Source organism: Pundamilia nyererei, unplaced genomic scaffold, assembly GCF_000239375.1.
Source record: "Pundamilia nyererei isolate P.nyererei 1_Seehausen unplaced genomic scaffold, PunNye1.0 scaffold00269, whole genome shotgun sequence".
Classification (NCBI taxonomy): Eukaryota; Metazoa; Chordata; class Actinopteri; order Cichliformes; family Cichlidae; genus Pundamilia; species Pundamilia nyererei.
The window spans coordinates 346265-371638 of record NW_005187670.1 but is presented as its reverse complement, the minus strand read 5'-3'; the positions used below and the strand labels follow the sequence as shown (position 1 = coordinate 371638).

Below are 25374 nucleotides of genomic sequence, written 5' to 3'. Positions count from 1 at the left end.
CTTCCTGTAGTGTCAAAAAGATCAGACAAAGCTGCATTTAAGGGTCAAACTGTGTGTGTGTGTGTGTGTGTGTGTGTGTGTGTGTGTGTGTGTGTGTGTGTGTGTGTGTGTTGCAGGGCTGCCTGTCTCACTACCTGTCTCTCCACACTGTGGACTGGCTGACCTGCTGCAGGATGACTCACGGCGTGACCAGAGGCCTCGCCTTCCTGCACACTGAGCTGCACCGAGGAGGTAAGACGACCTCGTGTCGCTCGTGCAGAGTCATCCTCGTTTCTTCATCGCAGGCTTTGATCACACAGACAGGAAGAAACGGTGCCGCTCTCAGGGTCTATTTTCAGCAGCGGATTGGTCGGTGTGAGGAGCATCTGGAAACAGGTGCTGTGTCTCCCCCTGCTGGCTGGAACAGACCCAGTCTGCTGCTGTAGTTTGTTTAGAGAACAAATGACATAAATGGAATACTGGAATAATAAATATCTAAATATTGGGATGAATGGTGCTGATTTTGAGGTTGGAGGATTATTTCTCTGACAGCAGAGGCTCGGGTGGATAATGGCCAGCTGTTTATGAACGTAATATGTGTCATTGTCACATGAAAAGAAAGGATGATGTTTCTGATGAAATTATTTTTCTCTTTAACAGTAAAAACATTAAAAGGCTCAGTTTGTCATTCTTTCATGTTTCCATCGCTGAACGTGTGTCGGAGGAAACAGAACGCCTTCTTGGCTTCATCGGCAGCTTCATGACGTGAATGCCGTCATCGTCCGGCTGCGTTGCTCTGAAACGTCTGCACGTTGCTCTCTTGGTTTCTTCCTGTTTGTGCTTTTCTTTCCTGCTGATATGTTTGTTTACCTGGTCGATTGTAAACAACAACAAACACGTGTACCCGACTGTCTCAGACCAGCACAAACCGGCCGTCGCCCACAGAGACCTGACCAGCAGGAACGTCCTGGTCCGGGCCGATCTGTCCTGCGTCCTCGCCGACTTCGGCCTGTCCATGAGACTGACGGGACCCCGGCCCTGTCGCCCCGGAGACGACGACACCATGGCCATATCTGAGGTCAAAGTTCATAAACGTTCGCTCTGATCTGATGTGCAGGTGAGGAATGAGCAGAGGGCGGAGCTGATGGATGGTGTGTTTGTGTGCAGGTGGGGACAGTGCGCTACATGTCTCCGGAGGTTCTGGGCGGAGCTCTAAACCTCAGAGACTGCGAGTCGGCGCTGAAGCAGGTGGACGTCTACGCTCTGGGTCTGCTGTACTGGGAGAGCTTCAGGAGGTGCTCCGACCTGTTCCCAGGTACGCAGCGCGCTCACCTGCACACCGTCTGCTTACACACAGTAAAGTAGCACCACCTCAGCTGACAGCGTGTTTGTGTTCACTGCTCGCTCAGGGGAAGCGGTGCCAGAGTACCAGCTGGCGTTCCAGGCCGAGCTCGGGAATCATCCGAGCTTCGAGGACATGCAGAGCCTGGTGGTCAGAGAGAAACACAGACCCAGGTTCCCCGAGGCCTGGAAGGAGAACAGCCTGGTCCGTCTTTCAGTTTGATGTGGTCAGATTGCTCCACAGCCTGAACCTTTGAAGTTAGACAAAGGTTCAAAGGGTAATTCCCAAAAGTATTTTGGATGTAGAGTAATCCCAGCGTGTCTCTCACTCTGTGTACTTTAGTTACTGCGCTCGCTGAAGGACACGATGGAGGACTGCTGGGATCAGGACGCTGAGGCTCGGCTCACCGCTCAGTGTGCAGAGGAGAGGCTCTATGAACTCACACTGCTGAGTACACACACTGCAGCACACAACCACAGGTACACACAGTACCACGAGTACACACAGTACCACGAGTACACACAGTACCACGAGTACACACAGTACCACGAGTACACACGATACCTGTGGTACTGTGTCACAGTAAATGCACAGTGTAAAACTGAGAGACAGGAAGTCTTGATTTCATTCCTTCCTGTCTGTCACTCAGGAATCTGTCTCATGGCCGGTGGCCTCCTCACGGTGGCTCCGCCTCCCCCTTCATTGAGGATCTTCATGTGGGCGTGGTCAGAAATCTCCAGGGAGATGACCACCAGGCATCATTCATCAAGACGACTGTAAATGGGGCAGAAGGCGGCGAGAAGAACAGGAACTCCATCAACTACGAACGGCAGCAGGCGCAGGTAGGAGCTCGGCCGCCATTAGAGCACACCTGAACGAACAGTTACCGTGGACGCGTCTCATCGCTCTGTGTCCGTCTGTCCGTCAGGCTCGGCTGTCCACAGACAGCAGCGTGTCCACCACCACCATCCTGACCCCGCCCACCTTACTCTGCACCATCTCTGAAACTCAGCACACAGGTAACAAACAGCCACGCCCCCGACATGAACCCAAACACCTCATTAAAGCAGCGAGCACAGCTGTGACCTCACATGTTCCCGCCGTCCTCCAGGTGGCGCCGTGCCCAGTGTCCCAGTCTGCCTGCATCTCACAGAAGAAGACCTGGAGGCCACAAAGCTCGACCCCAGAGAGGTTTTAACCTTGAAGTCTTTCTTCCGTTTCAGTGGCCTCCATCCCGACACACTAACATCTGCCAACATCTGTGTCTGCAGGTCGATAAGAACCTGAGGGAGAGTTCTGATGAAAACCTGATGGAGCACTCACAGAAGCAGTTTGGCTCCGAATCACAACCCACCGACGTGCTGCACCATCAGGTACACACAGCTGAGGGCCTGTACAGCGCGTGGCTGCCGATGAATGAACGTATCAGACGCTCATGCTTGTTGCTTTTGTTCCAGGTGAACAGCTCACCATCCACCTCTCATAGTGGCCTGCGGGCTGTTAGAGGTGTAGATAGCCCTCCTTCCTCCATCCACCCACTCCCCAAACAGCAGAATCTGCCTCAGAGGCCCACCAGTCTCCATCTGCTGCCCAAAGTCAAGGAGAGCGGCTTCACCTCGTCACGGCTGAAGCTGGGGAAGTTCAAGTCCAACCACCGACAGGTAGGGCTTAGATGTGACCGGGTTCTCCAGCTGATCCTCAGACAGCTTCGCCGTGACTCGACTCGGTGTTTCACCAGCTGAGCTGAAGCTGTATCTGGCGGGCCAACTGTGTCACTAATCCAAAATGTTTCATGTTCCAGGTGGAAACAGGTGTTGCCAAGATGAACACAGTGATGGTTGCTATGGCTGCAGAACCACACCTGGTAACCACGGTTACTAACAGCACAAACGTGAGAAGCAGTGCTGCAGCTGGAAGAGAGGTCCAGCCTATCACAACGGCCGGCAGCAGTCACAGCGCAGGCGTCCCCACCCTGGTGACGAACGGTGTGATAGGCGGAGGTCGAACCAATCCGGCGGGGCCGCAGACGGAGGACGAGGAGGGGACCATGGATGGAGGGGTGAGGGGAGGAGAAGACAGCCATTTGAATCTCCTCAACTTCAGTCCTGATGAACATGAACCTCTGCTGAGCAGAGAGCAGCTTCCTGCTGAGAGCGAAGCCCCTCCTCCTGCTCATCATCGTCACAGCCGCGCTGGAAGCATCTTATCGGGCCGAGGCTCGAACTCCAACAACAACAACAACCGGCTACCCCTGGCTTCATCAGCTGACCCTCCCCCAACTTCTGACCTGGAGCAGAAGGTTCAACTTTCTGCTCCTTCTGGTCTCCTTTCATCCAGCAAAGCCCTCTCACTGCAGGCCCCTCCCACCACCCACAGTCAAAGCGAAGGTGTGGATACAGGTCTGTGTTTCCAGGAAGACTCTGAAACCACGTCGACCCCCAGATGTGCCCAAAACTCAAAAGGTCACCCAGTGCGTTGTGTCACCGCTGCTTTGCCCCGAGGCTGCAAAGATTCTGACTTAACAAAAGCTTCAGTAAGCCAGGCCTCACCAGGACCCGACGCCCCAACAGAAGCATTAATCCTCCTTCAGAAACCTTCATCACCAGGAACTCCAGGAGCTTCGTCTCCAGAGGAGCAAACCCTCGAAGCTTTGGGATCTGAAGATTCAGACACCACAGCTCCTGCAGAAGCTTCAGGTCCACAACTTGCAGGTCTCCAAAGTTCAGCTTTAGAGCCACAGACAGCAGGTCTGATGCGATCCCAGGTGGGACAGACCAAAGCCAGGAGACCTGAGCGGCCCTGTTCCCTGGACCTGTCCTCTCCCTGCACCTCCTCAGGTGAGTCATGTTTGTTCTTGAACTTTTAAACAAACTTATAAGCTGCAGGTTCCAGTTTTTCAAAACTGGCTCGAGCTGGACAGTCTGTAGCTGATTACACCGTGTACCACGACGTAACCAGGTCATCAGAGACAAACTGATTACAGTGATCTGTCTCTAAAACTCAGTACAATACAGCCATCATTATCAGCGTGTCAGGGCTCAGTCAGATCAGTCGAAGGCTTGAACTCCAGGTTTTCTGTGAGGGATCTGCAGCATGGGTGACCTCTGCAGCTCCACGAAGATGCAAAAACAGTGCAAACTCCTCACATCTGTAACACTTTCTTCTCCTCAGATGATGCTTTGGTGGTGGATAACGGCAGTCTGAGCGCCTCAGGGGAGAAAATCAAGCGTCGGGTCAAGACTCCATACACCCTGAAAAAATGGCGTCCGGCCTCCTGGGTGGTTTCCACAGATACGGCTCTTGACCCGGACTTCGAGTTTGACGCCAGTAGCAGCCAGAACCAGTTCTCATCCGGTGTTTGTAGAGCAGGAAGTGTTGGCATGCCTAAATTAAACCAGTCCAAATCCAGCATTGCGGTCTTTTTGGTTGGAGGCGGCGCCACGGCGACCACCACCTCTGAGCCCGACGGGATGACCTGCTTCTAAAGCTATCCGAAGTTTGCTTTTCTTTAAGATCTCATTAATTTTCTTGCTCTTTGTCTTCCTCTTCTTTTGTTGTGGATAAACGAGTCGGTAGCTGATACCTGTGTGGCCCCCGCAGCTCCAAACCAGAACCAAACCCCGCAGAGCCGACTCGGAGCTGGATGCAAAATCCGTCCCTCAGCAGGAACTTTTCATCAAATGACAGAATTTAAATTTCTAGTATGTGTTTGTTTATGGACAGGACCTGTCCTGTGATCAGCTGACCTCTGACACGTTACCTAGATCAGGTTACCTGTGACGACCAAACAGTGGTGGTGTTGGTGATGAGGCCAAATGATTCTTCTGTGGCTGGTGGGTGTAGTCAGCTGTTTGTAGGGGGTGGGCTTGATCTACAGGAATCTCCGTTGGATATTGAAGGAATTCCTTTCTGGAATACTTTCAGGCTTCGAAGGACTAGTTGTAGCTGCGAGCCTAGAGATCTCATTTGGTGTCCAAATGAAAGAAGCTTCCAGCTCCACAGACTCACCCCCGGCTCAAGAATCTGAGTGTACCTACAGTCTGTTGCCTCTTTATCTCTGCAGGTGTGTCACTGACCCTGTCGTAGGACTGAAGTGTCTCCAGCTGTGACTGCCAGCTGGTCTTCCCTCATGTTTCCTGTTGTGAGTAGGATGTGGCCGGCTGCTGAAGGGCATGGCCGAGAGCTCGTCGTAGGTCTGAGTGAGACATTCCCTTTGAGTTCTTTAGGCTTGTTTTCCTGCTGTGTCCTGTCCCACAGAGGGATCTGAATGCACTCAGCATCATCTTCTTTCACTTATAAGCGTTTGTGCTGCTGCTGCAGGACGTTGAACAGGACTAGCAGTGACTGTTTGGGTCTGACGTGGATCAGGGGTCGTCCCCTCTGAGAGTTCGATGCTGGCTGAGGCCTGAACCCAGACTTAAGAACTTCCCTGTTTTGGTAGAAAGGTTCATGCACCTCTGGGCTGGTAGTGCAGGTAGTCTGAATGACCAGAGGTGATGTTATCAAAACAGCAGTCATATCTTTATGCACTTTAATGAAATTTATTTAGGGACAGACCTTATAAAGGATACCTGGTGCAATTTTAGCAGTAACATTGACGTATGTAGGACGTCGTGTCGGTGTTGGCGTGTCTTTGTGCAGTAGTGGTGTGATCTGAAGAGGCGTTTCTGCTTGAAACAGTCAATCTAGCTATGCAGCTGCTCACGATGCCTCCTGTTGACGGTCTGTTTGGTTCAATGTGCAACAGATCGACAACCTTACTGTTGGACAACCTTTATTCTTTTTTATCCGCACTTTGTTTTACCGAACAGTCTCGACTGCCTTCAGAGGTCTGCTGCAGTCAGCGCTGGAGAAAAGACGAGCCAGCGTCCCGTGGACTTTATTAAACCACGTGACCCGCGAACGTGACCTGCGAAACCTCGGCCATGTACGAGCTTCTCAGGTAACAACACTGACGTCAGCAGGAACACCTGCTTGCTTTGTAAAATGATGAGCAGGAGATGAAACGAGGAGAAGAAGAGGACAGCAGCCATCAGACTGTACAGCTCAGACTTTGTTCCTGCTCATCACAACACGTTAGGTCTCATTTCCTGTTCCACCTCCAAGTAAACGCTTCCATCCTTTCAGTTTCAGACCAAAGGTGTAGCTGCTTCGAGCTGGGTGGAGGTCCATGTGTAGGCTGTTTACACGTCACTCTTTCCTTTTGACTGTTCCAGGAAAACCAAATGTGCTCACATGTTTTACACACTGAAACATCTCTGTGCTTCTCAAAGAACATATATGCTAACAAACACTACTGCTACATCGTTACAGCAAGTAAATAAGCTCCGCCCATCAAAGACGTGGGTTTGTCACACCTATCGGTCCTTGGGCGCAGCTCATCATTGAGCACTGAGCACGTATGTTCTGCTGATTTCCATTTGATGTGTGCTCCTCGCAGAGTTCATGTAAACGTGGGCTCTGGAGTTTTACAGAAACAGGAAGGAAACAGAACTCTGCTTTCTTTGTCTTTATTTTTATTTGACTTTGCTTTGTGTTTCAGTTTTTTATACCAAACTGACTCTTTGCTCCTGTTTCTCCGAATGTTTCGATTTTTTATAAATGCACGTGTAACCTTTTACATTTATATGTGTTTATGTGACACTTCTCCTTTAAATGTGCACTTACTACAGGAAGTTATTCACATTTAGCACATTTCAAACTAACAATATTACAGCATCAGTGCAGTCAGCTGAAATATGATCATACTGTTAACTTTTATTGATGCCTTTCAAAATGATCTGTTTTGTTATGTCTGTGTTTTATACCGTTTGTACTGTTTTTAGATGCTGATGTGTGTATATTGTGTGGGTCATATCATGCAGCCTGACCGAGTGGAGGACTAGATGTAGATCTCTCACACTTACTGACTGAACCTGATTAACAAATATGAAAGCAGCTTTCTGGAGCCGGTTTTAACCAACAGATAAATAATTAGTGATCATTTCCAGAGAACAAAGGCCGCTCGCTCAGACTTACTCTCTCCAGCCTCGATTAAAGAGCAAACCTTCAGAAAACACGCTCTATCAGCTTGAAGAAGAAGGTTTTTTTCGGTCCAGAAAACCACGTCGGTCTCTGTGGTGTTACCGCCACCTCTGTGTGACGTAGCATTGGCTGAACAGTGCCCCCTGTGCCCACACGTGGTAATTACAGGTTTCCAGACAACGTGAACCAGCAACAAGCACCTCAGATGTGTTTCAGTAGAATAAAACTGGTTTGTGTATACGGACTTTGGCTTAAAGCTAGCCAACAAGAAAAAGGCTGCCTGCGATTTTAATTTACAGTTATGAAGCTCACGCTGCGTTTCTGTGCGGTGCACAAACGTCTCAATCGAGCGTTTCCTCTCGTGATGTTTGCCAGCTGAGCGATAGCCTCACGGGTAAAATGATTTTTGATGCTGTGACTTCTGTTTGTAACTCTGACTCGCAGCGTCTGAGTGGTGATGTCATGGTTTCTGAGAACAACGGAGATGTTAGCATAGCGCTGAGCTCCATCGTTACCACAGACAGCATAACAGACGGAAGTGATGTCGCCCGCTGATGTCTGAAGCTTCTAGATCAGCGTGTGACATTTTGAAACCAATGTCCCACGCTGTATCAGTCCCGCCCTAAGAAAAGGGGCGGGACTGATACTGCTCACTCATTGGCTAACAATTTCTGAGCAAAAGTTTAAAAAAATGAATAAATTATAACATGAACATAAATTTTTATTCGGTTTGACATGAAACAATTGATGGAGCTCAAACTCGTTAGGGAAGTATTTACCGAGGTGACAGACGTCTACAGGACAGGAAGTCTTGTTGCACCCACAGCTGTTGCCCCCTGGTGGCCTTTAAAATGAGTGCAGGTTTAAGGCATTTCTGCTTTGGGAGCAGTTTTCAGTTGCGTCCATCTGTTATACTGCCTGTGAGAGTTAGTATGAGATGTAAACCTTACATTTAGATCTGGTCTTGTTACTGAAGCACCTGCAGAAACAACTGAAGCTGTGGACTGCTGGACGTTCTCCGTTCTCGTGGCGTTTAGCTCGTGGCTAGTGCTGATGCTGAGAATGTGGCGCTGTGCCGCCGCTGAGGTTCCCTTTAAAGTCTTTTACTGTAGCTCATGTAGTCCTCATAATGCTCCGAGATTAAGCTCTCCACCTGTACAAACACATTTAGATGAACATATTCAGCACATTTAGCCTGCTGCATGATGGATCACATGACTGAAGTTCTGTCATTGGTTAGTTTGAACGTTCTGTGCTCCCGTGGTGGAGGAGTGGATGATTTAACCTGATAACCATCTGTGTGTATGATAGCTTCCAGTACTGTAAATACTCTGTGTACGTTCATATGGGACCAACTACCACAGTGTATACTGTATACATGCTCACAGCACCTCCCACACAGCATGCTGTACAAAGCTGCAGATTAAAGCTGCTGCTTCATGCTTCCATCCCCACATGTTGTATCTCCATGTAGACATAAAGTATCGCACGCTTCACTTCATCATGAAATAAAGAGCAGAGGATCCATGTGTGCACAAGTTTCATTTATTATGTGTACTTCCTGTGAGCAGGTGTTCATTAGCAGGTGACTGAAGTGTGAGAAACTGCATGATTGTGACTTACAAACATTTGTTTCTGTGCGTCTGCATTTCTCTAAGCGGGTTTTATGGAGTGACACCTGCAGACCAGAAGAGTTATCATTTGATATTTATAACATTTAATATCTGAGCGTTATGTAAACCTGAGAAAAATAAGAAAATACTGATGGCTTTTATTTGGTGGAGCTGGACATTTTATACAGACTGAAGTGGAGAGTGTGTCCTCAGTTATAAGGTACGGATTTTAAAAGATCTTCAAACAGAGTTTGGAGTAAAATAAAGTAAACATAAAGGAATAGAAAGAAACTTCCACACAAACTTTACTGTATAAACAGCTTTTATGTGTCATGTTTTATAGTTTCATTGCATGTTTAGGGTGAACAGAACACACATTACTTGATTTGGATTGTATTCTTTACTGGAAACCAATAAAAGCCTTTTTAATTGTTACTATTTTTAAGTTGCTCTCAACACCGTGTTTAGATTTTGAGCGTGGGAGGGGAATCTTAAATATGGCATTTTCTACTGGAGTTTGGCGGGAGTTACGTGACAATAGCGCAACGCAGTGGTGTAATGTCAGTATTGCAGAAGACCGGCTGTTGGCACCAGAAGGAAAGCGAAGCATGTTTTTGTTGTGGGCGGAGGGAGCCAGCTCGTATCAGTGGGCGGAGCTTGTCAGTCTGCAGACTAGTGATGTGCGATACCACTGATTCCCTTTCTGATCTGATACCAAGTAATATTGGTGGTATCGGCGATACTGATCCGATACTTTGTACAAAAACTTATTTTTTTTACTGTATCTTTTATTGCATCTCAGATTATAGCATCATAATGATTACAGGACACCAGATTACTTGTTCTTATCGCTTAATAATGCAGAGTTCATCATATAGTAATAAAAAAACAGAAGTTGTGCCTATTTGAACACCTTGCCTGCCCGCAGCACTAAAGGACTCCGCGAGAGACGTCTGGCTCACCCTAGCAGCATCTGTCCCGCTCCTCCTCTTCAGTTCGCCTCAACATACCACACAAAGATCACTACTCTCCTCAGTGACAAGAATACCTATGAAGCCTTAAAACGAGACCCCACAAGCAACTACAAAAAGAAAGTTATAGCTTGCCTTCAGGACCTTGAAAGGGACAAAAATCATTGACCGCCTCACATATCATATCACTTTATCCAGGGGATGCCATACCCTGCATTTATGGACTTCCTAAGATCCACAAGGAAGGGGTCCCACTCAGACCCATTGTCAGGAGCATAAACTCAGCCACTTACAACATCTCGAAACACCTTGCTACCATCCTGCACCTCTTGTGGGGAACATCCCACACCACATCGAGAACTCCACCGACAACGTCCAGAAACTTACCCTGGATCCAGATGAAACCATGGTGTCTTTTGATGTAGTCTCCCTCTTCACTTGCATACCCACCACGGAGGGAATGGAGACCGTCAGCAAACAACTACAAGAAGACAGCTCGCATTAGCATAGCACTGTTAGCATGTTAGCTGTCCAACAGGAGTGAGACAAACATTAAATCACAAACATGACGATATTTAATACAAGAAATCATGATTAGATCTAAACAGCAGATATATATTTAAATCAAACAGATAGCTTATTAAATGCTTCTTTTTACCTTTTAATCAAAGGTCCACACCTGAACCTGTGCTCAGGTGTTCCTCTAAAGCAGGGCTCTCAAGCTGTGGGCCACTGCTGGCACTACGGTGGCCCTGAGAGGCCAAACAGACTGCAACTTAAAAAAAACATCAGCAATAAGAAAAACACTGCAAAAGTACACAAAACACAACGGAAATGGGAAAAAACACAAGTGTTTCTGGGGAGACAATAACCCGACGGACCAGTTGCAGGAACCCAAAACACGGTAGGCGTGTTTTATCATGATTCATATCATACTGATGACGGATCTTTAGGCTAATAGTCAAGCTAACACTATTACCTCTCATCTTTTCTTTCCTCACAAAACCGATAGATCCCCCACTTCTTTCAATTCTTACTATATTTTGGTTCCTGTAACTGGTCCGTCAGGTTATTGTCTCCCCAGAAACACTTGTGTTTTTTCCTATTTCCGTTGTGTTTTGTGTGCTTTTGCAGCGTTTTTCCTACTGCTGGTGTTTTCTTAAGTTGGCGCCGTATGGCACTGTCGTCTCATTGGACGGCCACTTTAGTGTTCAAGTAGTACAAACAAAACAAAACAAGTAAACACCCACAAAGATTTCCTAAAATGTTTGGTTTTTTAAATTTCAAATATTGTATAAAAACACACACTTTTTTACCCCCCTCTTAACAAACTGAAGCCTTTCATTGAGTCACCAAATGAACACCTGGCAGCACTTCTGTTATCATTGTGTTCGTATTTAACAAAATAAAAGCGCAGACATAAGTGTACACATTAGTTGTGACTCTCACTGAGCTAACACACCCAATCCCTCAGCATGCTTGTGCTCTCTGCTCATGTTGCCTTCATATTCAATCATTTTTGGGTTTTTTAAATAACTTATTTTAACATTGCACTCAACAACAAACAAATCCCCCCTAACAAAAAAAAGTCAAACATCAAACTGCGTTATATTTTTTCATGTCAATGTACGGGCCACAAGTAGGGGTGATACGGGCCGCGAGTTTGAGACCCTCTAGACTCACACCAAGCTGGCCCAATCACATCTTTGAGAAAACTCCCCTTACAGGTGGGATTGGCCCTTCAGAAAAAGAGTGACAAATGAAATGGATGGAACTGTGGCAGATGATGAAGATGGGCCCACTGAGGAAGACCTGTAGAGGCTGTGTGCAGCTGAAGCTAACGGTGGACTGTTAGCCCATTAAATGAGAGGTGATGGTCCACGTCTCTACACTGGAACATCAGACCTGTATGGCTCCTCCTGCAGGTGTATCTGAGCAGTCCCTCCAGAGCCTGGCTCCGGGGCATGGGGTCCTGGGCGAGATCATTAGGTTATTTGTTTAATTGGACTTAGTCTAATCCCACATTCACATTCATATTTCCCACGGAGACTCATCAGTCTGGTCCTGGTCGTGTAAACCGCTCGTAACTCGCCCTGATATCCAGGAGTTACTTTATTCTGACAGTTAAATATTACAAAACAACACTGACATGAAGGTTTGTTTTCTGTATGTGACAAACAACAAGCAACGGGCCACTGAGTAACAAACTATATAAAAGTCATTAAATAGAGCACATTCCCATTAACTTCACTGAATTATCATGTTTCAATCCACCTGAATGTAATAATTATCTGAATGGGAAAATCGGGAGGAAATCCTCAGATCACTGTGAAAATGCTCCATCATCTCCACACAATAAATCCAGACGAGCGTGTGTGTAGTGCTGAAATCATGCTTTATTAAATCAGTAATGCACAAATCTCAAGGAGGAGGAAACAATTCTACATCAACAGATCAATGAACTCAAAGTGCAGGGCGAGACTTAACTGCTTTCTCTTCACGGGACATGAAGTCCCTGTGGCGAACGAAGGAGACCCTGACTACTGACACGGTGAAACGACTAAAAGCTACAAACACTCAAACACAAAGCATGTTGCTAACTGTCCTCCGAGAGACGGCGCTGCTTCTGCACAGAAGAGCCGGCTCTGACTTTCTCTTCACTTATTTGGCCAGGAGATGTTCTGTTTTCCAAAGCCAGGCCGGCCGTCCTGCGCCAGAAGCAGCGCTCTTCATTAAAATGATCTTAACGCTCCGAGTGCAGGCCGCTCACACTCGGAGCCGGTCATCAAATTGTGGTGGTACGACACAGTCGGTCTGAGCGCAAGGCCGTTTTGCGCTGCTTACACGAGGGTAATGAAAACAGCACTCGGGGTCTTACGCTCATGGTACAATTCATATGAAACTGTAATATCCCACGCTCAGGAGCGCGTCCAAAAAACAATAAAATAAAATAAAAAACGTTGTCCTTCTGTTTCTGATTTATAACGTCAGCAGGGAACCTCTCTACCTGCCGAGGCAATCTTAAAGACTTCAACTTACCGTTGAGGCACAGATTTTAGTTTCTTGGTTTCACAGGGTATTCGTTCCAGCGGAAACTTTCTCCTGTTCAAACATTTGTTCTTTTGTTTCAGTTAATATTATATTGTCATAAATAACAATGCATACATTTCCCATAACCGTTAAATTCGGCTATATACATTATGTACATGTCACAGAAACGTCTGTCAAAAATCCTAAGTCATAACTGTCCAATATGGCACATTTTATAACAACTTTAGACTTTAGTCTAGTTTGGCATAAATTAATGTCAAAAATAGTTCATATTTACAAGAACAGAAATCCAGATCTTTATCAAGTAGGATTATTGGTGCTGCGTCACTAAATAAAGAGGTTCTGGATGAGGGAAACGGGGGACGTGAATTGACTTTGTCTTCCTTTTTACATGGACCGAATGCGAATGTTGACGGTTGCAGAGTCGGAGCCGAGCTCGTTGGACAGTCTGAGGGTGTACGCTCCGGCATCAGCCTCCTTCACTGCAGAGATCACGAGGGTGGAGAGGTCAGTGGTATTCTCCACGTGGTATCGCTCATCCCCATTGGGGAGCGTCCGACCTGAGCGGACCCACTGGACAGAGGGTGTGGGGTCTCCGGAGAACATCCCCACTACGGTTAGAGACTTCCCCGGCTCTGCGCACACATCCTCTGGAAGAGCTTCGACCTTTGGTGGAGTGCCTGTTAGAGAAGAGAACGTTGGATGAAGACTCTGTTACGGTCAAAGGCTGTGTGAGAACAGCAGGCTGCTGGTGACAACCATGTGTTTGTCTTCCCTCGTATGTTGTTGCAAACATATCAGTGCAGATATTTGAATCATAAGCTGATGATAACAGTGAGAGGAGGAAAGGAGAAATGCCACAATGCTTTCACCATTACAGTTGCTGTCACACAGAAACTCATTCGGGTCCTGCTGTCTGAGTTTACATGCACATTTTGAAAGTCGTCTCACCTCTTTTAATCCCCGTGGTGAGGGCCTTCAGTGAGGACGAGGACTCGGCATGCGTATGAGCAGACATTTCCATCATCGTGCTCCTGGAGCTCATGGAAACCACCGACTCGGCCATCGTGGCTGACATGCTAGTCGCAGACATGCTCTCAAATGAAAACCCGGCAGCAGCAGAGCGGGAGCTGCTGCTGACACTGCTGGCCTGCATGGAAGCTGCTTCCATGTGAACTGAGGAGGACATGAATCTTTTCTGCATGCTTGCTGCAGTGTCAGTAGAAGCTCTTTGTTCTGCGATTATAATTTCTGTCGGTTCTTCAACAAGAGCTGTAAGGATGCAGATGACAAGCACATGGCTCATATCACAATGTGCACAGTTACTGCAAACCATTTGCGTACACTGAGTGTAAGCTGAGGATGCTCAAGTGCCTTGGATTTCCACTAAATAGTGGCTTTGGTGCAGTCCAAGACTCATTAGCATACAAGCTAATTAAACACACTGTGACACGGTGTCTGAAACGCAGCGACGGTAACTTACTGAGGACGTTGAGGGACGCAGTTGCAGAGCACTGTCCAAACTGATTTTTGGCCTTTACTGTGTATTTCCCACTGTCTGCAACTGTGGCTTCACGTATCTCCAGAGTATACACATTCTTAGAGCGGCTCAGTTTCAAGTTTGATGTGACAGATATCTGCAAACAGTTAAGTAATTTAGAATTGGCTTAAAGACTAATTCAACTGACTGATTTCCATAAATCTTCTGAAGAAAACACTCACAATCATGTTGTCTTTCAACCACTCCACTTCAGGAGAAGGCTCTCCTGCAATTTCACACATGAATTTCACATTTTGTCCTTCATTAACATTCTGGGACCTGGGCTGCACCAGAAAATGAGGCGCGTCTGATCGCTTGGTGGTGACCGTGGTGTTAAACTGACACCGGACCAGTCCTCGCTGTGTTTGCGCCTCACACGTGAGGATCCCCTGCTCATGCTCAGTCACCGTCCTGATGGTTAGGGTGTGGTCACTTCCAGATACTCCATATCTGTACTGCTCCGAGTTGGTCATTTCAACCCCGTTTAGGATCCATCTGACGTCAGAGGCACCAGGGACGCTCGCCCTCAGTGTTAGAGACTGGCCCTCTGTGATCGACATCTGGCTGTGGGAGGTCTTCACCTCCTTTACAGAAGACGAGATTTCTTCATGGATCATTTCTCTTTTTACAACTTCCTCAGAGATTTCAGCTTTTGTTTTGGAGCTCTTTGAGCCTAGAAAAGACATAAGAAAGACATTATGTCAGGAAAGAGTTTAAACTAGGCGTGTCAAACTCATTTTACAGCCATCTCCACATGATAACGAAAAAGCTGCTGTGATAAAGAAAGAAATCTGTCAGCACGACTCTTTGGAGTTAAATGGGAGAACACGCATGAGGTTTAAGGCCTGGACCTTTTGTCCAACACAATGGAAAATGGCTGAGAATAAAAATGGGTATCACTTTACCCAGCTCCTAATTTCTAAAAATTCTGCAGTCTCCAATTTCACTGAAATGCAGACGTAATTTTGACACCTCTGGTTTAAACATTTGTAGGTGTACAAATCAGGTGTAGACTTACCTTGTACACTGACAGTACACATAGTTGAAACTGCTCCAGCGCTGTTTGTAGCAGTGCACTTGTACACCCCACTATCAGAGGCCTCCAATTCATAGATCTCGAGATGAGCTGAGCCAGAATCCTCAAATAACTCATACTTTCCACCTTGAGACAAAACCTGCCCATACAGAAAATATGACTGGATTTCTAAATAAGGTAAATATGATGCATTTCCCTCAAATATTATTAAAAACAAATTCTGGAATAGTTCAAGTGTTTGATTAGGTTACCTTTCCATCCTTCATCCACGAGATTGTAGGTGTGGGCTCTCCTGTCAACTTTACTGACAGCTTCACAGCAGAATCAGAGTACGCTGTGATGTCACTCAGCCCAACAGAGAAGGACGGCTTCTTTCCAAGAGGCGGTGACATCACTCTCTTTGGCTTGATTGGAGAAATCGCTCGTTCCTTCTGAGATGTGACTGGGGATTTGGGAGTAGGAGATTTTGGGGTTGGAGATTTGGGTGTTGGAGATTTTGGTGTTGGGGATTTTGGTGAGACTGGAGACTTCACTCTCTGTGGTGACTTGACTGGCTCAGGGGATTTCACCCTCTGGGGAGATTTGACCGGTTCAGGGGACTTTGCAAGAGGGGATTTAGCTTCTGGAGAAGTTATTCTGGGAGGGGCAACCACTTTCTCCTTTGACTCAGACTTCCGGATGGTCAGGGTGAAATGGGCTTCTTGTTTGCCTCCAGCGTTTTCGACTAAGAGAGTGTAGCTGCCTTCATCTGACATCTCAACAGAGGAGATCTCAAAGGAGGAGTTGTACTGAGTAGACACAATGTGGTGTCGGGCAGAGGGAGCAACAACTGCTCCTTCACGCAGCCAGCTTATAGAAGGTGCTGGTTCGCCATCCACATCACATTCAAATCTGGCAGTGTGTCCCTCCTCTAAAGTGAGGGACTGTGGCTTAGTCAGAATTTTGGCAGGGACACTGGGCTTCTCCTTTGGCTTCTCAACAACAGTAGTGGTCTCCTTCACAGTCTCAGTTACAGCTTCCGTTACTGATGTTTTAGAGGATGAGACGTGATATACCTCTGTTTTGGTCATCTCTGGCAGATGGGCAGATGGAGGCTCTTCATCTTTGCGAAGTGAAGAGAAGGCAGCGTATTCATCTGCTACATCTAGTGTGGCATAGTCAGAAGTCTCTCCTTTGGCATTCTTGCAAACCACACGGTAGGTGCCAGAATCTTCAGTCATACAGTTGATGATCTGGAGAGTCAGGACTCCACTGATGTTGGTCATGGTATATTTGCTGCTCCCATGGATTTGTTTTCCATTGTGGAACCACTTGACCTCAGGTTCAGGTTTGGCCTGGATATTCAGGGTAAATCTTGTGTTGGACCAATAAGGTACACGATGAGATCGCATCCTGACAGTAATCCGTGGGGGATGGTCAAGGCTGAAGGGTGCTTGTGTCACCACCTCAACCTTTCTCTCTACAGATCTTCTCTCTGATCTCAGAGCCTGCTTTCTCTCCTCATACCTGGACATGAAGTCAACCTTAGGGAGTGTCACATCTGTCTTGACAGCCTTTTCTGGGGTAGGGGATCTTTTCCTCACGGTCTCTGGGAGCTTTTTGATTGGTTTAGGGATATATTCTGAGGTAAAAGCTGTCAGGTGCTCAGATTCTGTGACTTCAGAGATTCTTGAAACAGCAACAGTGCTTTCCTTTTGTGAGATTCGTGTCTTCTCCTCAAACTCCATTCGTTTGAGTTCACTCTTGTAAGAGGTGATTCTCTGAGCAGTCGTGTGTGGCCGCAGCAGCTCCTGGTCCTCTCGTTCTTCATACACCCTCTGCTTTTGTCTTGGAGGTTTATAAGTTGTTTTGTCATGACGCTGGCGGAGATCAACAAAACTTGGGCCAGCCTCATATTTGGATGGAATTCTGTAGGAATCATATCTGTGAACTTCTTCTTCCTCTTCATCGTCACCGTAGGTCCTTCTAGGAGATGAGGGACGCAGGGCAGACAACTCAAAGCGAACTGGACTAAGGCTAGGTGGAGAAGCGGAGTAGCCAAGCTCCAGTTCTTCCTCCAGACGAAGCCTCTCCTCCTCAGTTCTCTTCATGGACAGATACTCATTCACAGGAAGCAGCAGCTCCTCATCTGACAGGTCACCTAGAGACCTCCTCCTGATTCTGTGGTAGGTCTCCATCTCAGGAGAAGGAGTGCGATGCCTTGCTGGCCTCACAGTCTCCAAGTCATCCTGAGTCATAGATGAAATGCGCCACTTTGGCTTATATTGGTCCTTAATCCTGATTGGTACCTCGTAGAACTGCTCCCACCGAGACAGACGGATACGCTTCATCCTTTTCTGTGGGATTTTCTCCATTGGCTCAGGGAATTCATACTGATCCCGCAATTTCTTATACCATTTCATGTCAGAAAGAGGTTTGAAGTGTTTTATTTCTACATCTTCTTCAAGAACAGCTGGGTTAACGATACGAGGTGTGGGGACAACATAGGGCATACGCAGTCTCTTCTCATCTGCTCTCTTCTTCCTCTCCTCTTGCTCTTTCTGTATCTCAGCTTCAGTCTTCTCACCCTTCTTAGTTGTAACAGCAGGTTTAAACATGGTGGCGGCTTCCCTGACAGCTTCTACTGCTGCAGGTGGTAGGGGGGTGACAACAGTGCCAGCCAAAATCTGAGAGAGCCTAACTTTTTTGTCTAATTCTTCTTTTCTGGCAATCTTTTGCTTCTCCTTTTCACTGGGCTCATATTCCTTCTTTACATGAGCGGTGCGCTCCACTTTCAGTGTGGCCTGGCAACTGGCGGATCCAGCAGAATTGGTAGCAGTAACTCTGTACACACCAGAATCCTCAGGAAGAGTGTCCTTCACATGAAGAATGTAGTAATCCAGGCCCTCATGGACAACCTCGATGGATGGTCCAAAGGCTAAAGGCGTGCCATCCTTCTCCCATTTCAGTGATGGACGACCAGATACTCTGATCTCAAAACGTATGTCCTGGCCCTCCTTACAATCGATATTTGCAAGCACACGTTTAAACATGGGCCTCAGGGTGAGATCTGCTGGTTTAGGTCGAGGAACAACAGTGAGACGAGCCTTGCAGCTGTCATCCCCATACCTGTTACGGGCCACAACGCTGTACTCTGCATCATCTTCGGTCTCCACATTGTGGATAATCAGCTGGTACAAGCCCTTGTCACTGATGAAAGTGTATTTCCTTTCATCATGTCCAGGGATAAGCTTTTGTCCAGATTTGTGCCAGATGACACGAGGTTCAGGGTGCACAGTAATGGTAACACCAAAGCGCACATCCTCACCCATATAAGCTGTATGGTTGACCAGAGGAAGTGTAAACTCTGGTGGCTTCTGAAGCATTCTGGCAGTATCTACTCTGCGCTTTGTTCTCTTAACCACACGGGCAGTGAAGAAATCGCGGTAAGACCTAACACTGCTGATAAACAGCTCAGCGTAGGCACTGTCCTCACCATACTCATTTACAACCTTGCATCTGTACGTGCCATCATCTGCTCTTGTGACCTTATTGATGGTGATTACTGCCAGACCATCTTCATATTCAATTTCATACTTGTCACTAGCTTCAAGTTGCTTGACACCACAGTACCATGTTACTTCAGTAGTGCTATCATAGTTGTCAATGTTGCAAATGAACTTCACGTTGTCACCCTCATTCACCACTGCGTGGCCAATCTGCCCTGCAAGAGGACCATGTTCAAATGGTGCAATTTTCACCTTCGCAACAAAGACGCCACGCTGAGACCTAATGGAACCCCCGCTAGCCACACGGGCACCAGAGACAACAGTGTTCCACTCTTTCCTCACCATTGTCTGGCAGTATCTCTTGTGCCTGCCAGTTGGGATTGCTCTGGCACTGATCTCCTCTGCAGGTTTGGTGAGCCAAGGATGTGCCAGTGCCTCAGCTGCAGTCATCCGATGCTTACGCTCCTTTGTCATTAAGCGGTCTGTGAAGTCTAGTGCTTCGACACTGACTTGCTTGAAGGATTCATCATCATAGCTGTAGGCTGCACTGGAAATGTTGTCGATCGTCTGTTGGTTGGTTTCAGCTGTGAACGGATTAAGGCCACTGAGAAGCACATAGGCGAGAACACCAACCGACCACATGTCAGTGACTGTGCTAACCATGTCACACTGGTGGATCTCAGGGGCAGCATACTCTGCTGTGGTATATTGAATCTTGATTTGGTCTCCAGGAGTCAGGTGTCTGGACTGTCCCAGCTCAATAATCTTCACATTCGAGCTGGTTCTAGTAGTGTATATAATATTCTCAGGTCTGATATCAAAGTGTCCATAACTCTGAGTGTGAAGGAACTCAAGAGCTGAGCAGACTTGCCTGATGTAGTTAACAATTTCACGCTCATTAAGTTCAAACTCTGCTATACTGAGGCGCTCAAATATGTCAACACCTGAGATGAAATCATAGATCATCACCAGCTCCTCCGGGCTGTCGAAGGACTCGTGGAGGAGAAGGTAATTGGCATGTCTGGCCAAATTCAGTGTTGCAATTTCTTTCTTTACTAATGTCTGATCAGCACCTCTCACTTTGACAAATTTAGCCATGTAAGTCTTTTCAGAGCTAATTTCAACACAGCGGTGGACAATGCCGAACTGCCCTCTGCCCAATTCCTCTGCAATGGCAAATTTGTTGTGCAGATTCTTGGCATCAGAGTGTGGAGCCTTGCTCCTGGGGACATATCCTGTATCATCAACCTCCCTGTCATAGAGCAGAACTCGGGATTTGTCCTCTTTTGTCATGACAGGTCCGCTTGACTCAGATGGGGCACTCTGTCCAAACTTGTTTTCAGCAATAATTCTGAACTGATAGCTCGTTCCGCCAAACAGATTGGTAACTGTGTAATGGGTGTCACGGGACTGGGCAACACGCTGCCACCTCTCAGCTGTGGTGGGGCACTTCTCAATGATATAGCTGATGACCTTACTGCCACCATCATTTGCTGGTGCCACCCAGTTCAGTGTCACAGAGTCTCTCGCGACATCACTGGCTTTGACACCACGTGGAGGATCAGGCACATCAGCTACATCCAGCTCAACTGTTTGCTGGTCAATGCCAAATCTGTTCTTGGCACAGACGATGTAAAAACCAGCGTCCTTCTTCTCCACTCCATTGGGAAACACCAAAGAAGTGAATGATCTGGTGACAATGACCTGGTAGTGTCCATTGCTGTCAATTAGATCTTGTCCTTTTTGCCATGTGATGACAGGATCTGGTTTTCCACTGAAAGGAATCTTGATATTAACCACCTCTCCACGCAGGGCAGGGATGGCTTCCTTGTCCTTCAGATTCTTTGGCAGGTTGATCTTGGCAGGAACTAGAAATCAGGAAAAAGTTGTTTGAGATTTCATGATATATATGAATCTAAATAGCTCTTATAATGACATTGTTTTTTGTTTTTTACATTCCATAGTTATTTTTTTTTGTGTAAGACAGCATTTTGGAGCTTACTTTCAACATCCAGAGAGACAGTGGCACAGATGGAGCCTCCCTGGTTGGTGGCCCTAATCTGGTAAACAGTGGAGTCTTCCTCGTCAGCCTCTGTGATGACCAGCTGATGGTAACCTCCCTTAAACTCCTGGATCTTGATCTTCTTTCCATCAGAATGGACCTCTTTTCCTCGTCTGAACCATTTAATTACAGGCTTGGGCTGTCCTGTAATCTTACAGACAAGGGTAGCATTGCTCTTGTACTTGACACTCATGTTCCTCAGCTCCTCCTTAAAGGCAGGAGCACGGATCTCGACAGCTGCGGCTGGAATGATGGGAGTGGTCTCCTCGCTATAGTCACTTTGCCCTCCAAGATTCTCGCATTTGACACGGAAGATGTGCTCAACACCCTCGGTCAGGCGCTTCACAGAAAAGACTGTTTGTTTGATTTCATCTGTGGTCACTGGAGTCCATTCAGTCCATTCCCGCCTGTCCTTTTTGTTCTTCTTCTCCAGGTAGTAGCTCTTGATCTTGGATCCACCATCACTGAGAGGAGGTTTCCAGGAAACCACGCAGGAATCCTTAGTAATTCCAGAAACAACTGGTGATAGAGGTGGCGATGGTCTCTCTGTGAAAGGAATATATATTTATGAAACCACTGTCAGTATTTCGCATCTCTGTATATGTGACCCATTGTGAAATATTGCCTTTTATTAAACATACCCAGCTGACTCTTGATGAGGATCGGGCAAGTGAGCTCCAGTGGCTTGCTGTTGCCATAGCGATTCTGGGCATAGACCCGGAAGAAGTATCCAGCACTCTCGATGAGGTTGGGCACACGGCAGGATGTGCCATTGATGGATGACGACACCAGTTCCCACTCTGAGCCCTCCCTGTCCTCACGCTTCTCCACAATATAGTTCGTAATCATGCAGCCACCGTCATCTTTGGGAGGCTTCCAGCTGATGATCACTGAGTTCTTCAGCAGGGCATCCAGAACAATGGGACCCTGAGGTATATCAGGTTTGTCTAGGAATAGAGGTATGATATATTTACAAATTGGATAATTTCACGCTTACAAATGTATGCATTGCTGCACTTTCCTTCCCACTGTCGCCAAAGTGCTTGCTTGTAGGGGGTTATACAATTGTTGGGTTTTTCTATGTATGTATTATTGTAGGGTCTACCCTACAATATAAAGCACCTTGAGGCGACTGTTGTTGTGATTTGGTGCTGTGTGAACAAAACTGAATTGAATTTCTGGAGGTAATTAACATAGAACATACCGTAGATTTCAACACTGAATGCGGTGTCAGCTCGGCCAAAGTGGTTGTGCAGTCTTATTCTGTATTTGCCTCCATGGACTCTGCGCTGCACGTTCTTGATGACCAGATGTGTGTAGTGCTCAGTGGTCTCAATGCTTATGTCTTCTGTGTTTTCCAGAGTCTTTGCCCCATGCAGCCACATGATCTTTGGCTCAGGACGGCCAATGTAAACAGCATGGATACGCAGAGTAGTTCCGAGGCCAGCAAAATGGATTTCCTTCAGTGGGTAGTCAGGGTGGAATGATGGCGCCGCCTCCAAAACCAACATGCCTGTGGTCTCTGCTTCTCCAGCGTCATTGATGGCCTTGCAGGTGTATTCGCCTTCATCTTCCTGCTGGTCAGTCATAATTGACAGGGAGTGGTTGCGGCCGTCAGAGCTCATCTCGTACTTGCGAGACTCGATAATTTCCTTGCCTGCATGATACCACTTTATTTCAGGAACGGGTCTTCCAATAATCTGGCACTTCATAACTGCAGGCTGGCCAAGTTTGGCAGTTACTTCATCCATTTCTTTTCTCAGGCTTGGTTTAGTTTCAGCTGGAAAAACAAAACAAAGAAGCATATTTATAAAAAAAATAAACAGCATACTCTATATATGGTAAGTCTGTCTAAATATGTCTTTTTCATACTGGTTATTTTTTTTGTAATAGTATTGTATTGAATTATAACATTATAACTTATAACCATACCCATGGATATGGTCTGTACCAGTGTGCATACATTGTATATAGTGGTATATCACTAGTTGCCAAATAGGAATGTTTCTAGGTATTATCCCTGTAAATAAATATAAATTTAATAATAAATATATTCTTAGGTACTCACAAGTCAGCTTGGTTTTGATACATGTGGCAGTCCTACGAGGCCTGCTCATTCCCGTCTCATTCTCAGCAAACACCCTGAATTCATATTCTGTGGCCTCAGCTAGTCCACGTGCCGTGAACTCCTTTTCCTTAAGTCTCTCCTTGTTACACTTTTTCCAGGTGCTCTCTGTGGACTTCCTGTATTCCACCCAATAGCCCAGGACCTCCTTTCCACCATCACACTCTGGAGCTTGCCAGCGGATTGTTATGTTGTTGTTACTCACGTTCACTGTGTCAATTTCACCTGGTTGACTGGGCTTGTCTGAAAGGAGAGAAAAGGGTGAGCCTATTTAATGTTTTTTTCTCTTTTTAAAACACAGCGAGAGAGCCCACCTACCTACTTCAATATACTGACAAGATCAAGTAATCGATTGTACAACTGCAACTCATTACACTGATTACATAAGTTTACATAAGATTGTAATGTAATGTAATTTAAACACATCTGTTTAAAATCCCTCAGCGACCTAGTGCATTTCACTTCTAACATTGGTTGCCAAAGACCAATCACGGGTTAGTGGTAGGGTTTATGCTAGCTCAAGGCCCCCTCATGTTTCTAAAATGTGTGCTTATTGGGAATACCTAAATACAAAAGCTTTCACAAACAAATGTAATGCCAAAATGTGTGAAATTCCAGACGAAAGTTACCCACTTCTAGTTTCTGAAAATTTGCATGTGGCAGAAACAAACCCCAAACCTAACAAAAACGTTTAAGGACATGAGACTCACCGAATGGATCTTTGCATGTGACTGGGTCCGACACAGGACCTGCCTCACTTTCGCCTATGTCATTGACAGCAACAATGCGGAACTGGTAGTCCGTATCTGGGGTGAGTCCAGGTAGAGTAAACATGGTGGAGGTTATCTTGGCCTCGTGACGGGACCATGTTTCAGCAGACACCACCTTGTACTCAACAAAGTAACCAGTGATAGCAGATCCTCCATCATCCTTTGGTCTGGACCATGCAAGTGCCACTGAGCTCTTGGTGACATCCATAATCTCTGGTGGGGTAGTTGAAGGCTCAGGGGAACCTGATTTGAAAGATGGGGAATTTTTTAATTGTTTCTGAATACAAGCCTGAAGGGTTTGAAAAAAACAAAAAACAAAACAAGGAATACTTACAGAGAGGAGTCATGGGTACCACTGGCTGTTCAGACTTCAGGGATGCACTGATACCAAATGAGTTTTCAGCTGTGACCTTGAAGTGATACTCTGTTCCCTCCTTCAGGCCCTTAACAAGCAACTGAGTTTCAGTCACTCTACAGTCTACAGTATACCAGGCATTTCTGGTTGCCTCACGTCTTTCCACAATATAACCAAGGATTTCTGAGCCACCGTCATCAATAGGTGCCTTCCAGGACAGCCTGACAGAGTTGGCCTGAATCTCCTCAAAGACTATTGGTCCCTCTGGAGCACTTGGTCTGCCAATGACCTTCACCTTGATTTGGACTTTCTTCTTGCCAACCTTATTCTCCAGCAGGAGATCATAGACACCAGAGTCACTCCTCTCAGCTCCCTTGATTACAAGCTCACTGGCATCTTCAGTGGAGGCAATCATAGCCCTGGCAGACACTAAACCGCCATCCTTTGACCACTTGCAGGTTGGCTGAGGTTTACCTTTAATGGGTACAGATAATCTAAGCACTCCTCCGTAGCGGACCACGTACAGATCTTTGTATTTCAGCTCCAGGTCATATTCAGGAGATTCTGGAAAATATTGATACCAAAAGTTAGGTCCATTCTGTACTAGTTTTAGTTGTACACACATCATCTTGGAGAAAGTCTGTTTGTTCTTACCAAGCATCTCAGTCACAGTAACTGTTCCAGGCACTTCAGCGGGCTCTCCAGAGCCACCAGCATTGCAGGCCATCACACGGAATTTGAACTGCTCTCCTTGTGGCATGTTGGTCAGAGTGTACTCACAAATTAGAGATGGTGTGGTGTTGCATTTAATCCAGGCCATAGTGCCCACCTTCTGCATCTCAATCAGGTAACCATCTACCCTAGCGTCTCCCTCATCATCAGGAGGACTCCAAGCCAGTGACACAGAGGACTTTGTGGTATCAGTGATCCTTGGATTCTGAGGACAGCCAGGTGGATCTGGTTGGGGAACAGAACAATATCAGTATGTAGTCTGTTGCTCTTTTGTGACTTTCAATGT

At 46.7% G+C, this 25374-nt stretch overlaps 2 protein-coding genes across 2 annotated transcripts in view; one reads left to right on the top strand and one right to left on the bottom strand.

The window, feature by feature from the left end:
• Positions 1-8878, top strand: part of LOC102208306 (bone morphogenetic protein receptor type-2-like) — a 31765-nt gene extending 22887 nt beyond the window's left edge. The window contains exons 8-19 of the mRNA XM_005750327.1: positions 117-231; positions 897-1057; positions 1147-1294; positions 1389-1525; positions 1664-1800; positions 1971-2163; positions 2250-2340; positions 2433-2512; positions 2593-2694; positions 2779-2982; positions 3123-4158; positions 4493-8878. Coding sequence (XP_005750384.1) covers positions 117-231; positions 897-1057; positions 1147-1294; positions 1389-1525; positions 1664-1800; positions 1971-2163; positions 2250-2340; positions 2433-2512; positions 2593-2694; positions 2779-2982; positions 3123-4158; positions 4493-4806 — 2718 coding nt within the window. The 3' untranslated portion in view covers positions 4807-8878. The remainder of the gene's footprint in view (positions 1-116; positions 232-896; positions 1058-1146; positions 1295-1388; positions 1526-1663; positions 1801-1970; positions 2164-2249; positions 2341-2432; positions 2513-2592; positions 2695-2778; positions 2983-3122; positions 4159-4492) is intronic.
• A 3427-nt stretch (positions 8879-12305) lies between these two features.
• Positions 12306-25374, bottom strand: part of ttn.1 (titin, tandem duplicate 1) — a 174911-nt gene continuing 161842 nt past the window's right edge. The window contains exons 195-207 of the mRNA XM_013915203.1: positions 25011-25313; positions 24336-24920; positions 23942-24244; positions 23175-23474; positions 22311-22886; positions 21748-22053; positions 21047-21652; positions 15808-20912; positions 15539-15695; positions 14703-15193; positions 14464-14617; positions 13932-14252; positions 12306-13660 (exon numbers count right to left, since the gene is read on the bottom strand). Of these exons, the coding sequence (XP_013770657.1) occupies positions 13368-13660; positions 13932-14252; positions 14464-14617; positions 14703-15193; positions 15539-15695; positions 15808-20912; positions 21047-21652; positions 21748-22053; positions 22311-22886; positions 23175-23474; positions 23942-24244; positions 24336-24920; positions 25011-25313 (9500 nt within the window). The 3' untranslated portion in view covers positions 12306-13367. The remainder of the gene's footprint in view (positions 13661-13931; positions 14253-14463; positions 14618-14702; positions 15194-15538; positions 15696-15807; positions 20913-21046; positions 21653-21747; positions 22054-22310; positions 22887-23174; positions 23475-23941; positions 24245-24335; positions 24921-25010; positions 25314-25374) is intronic.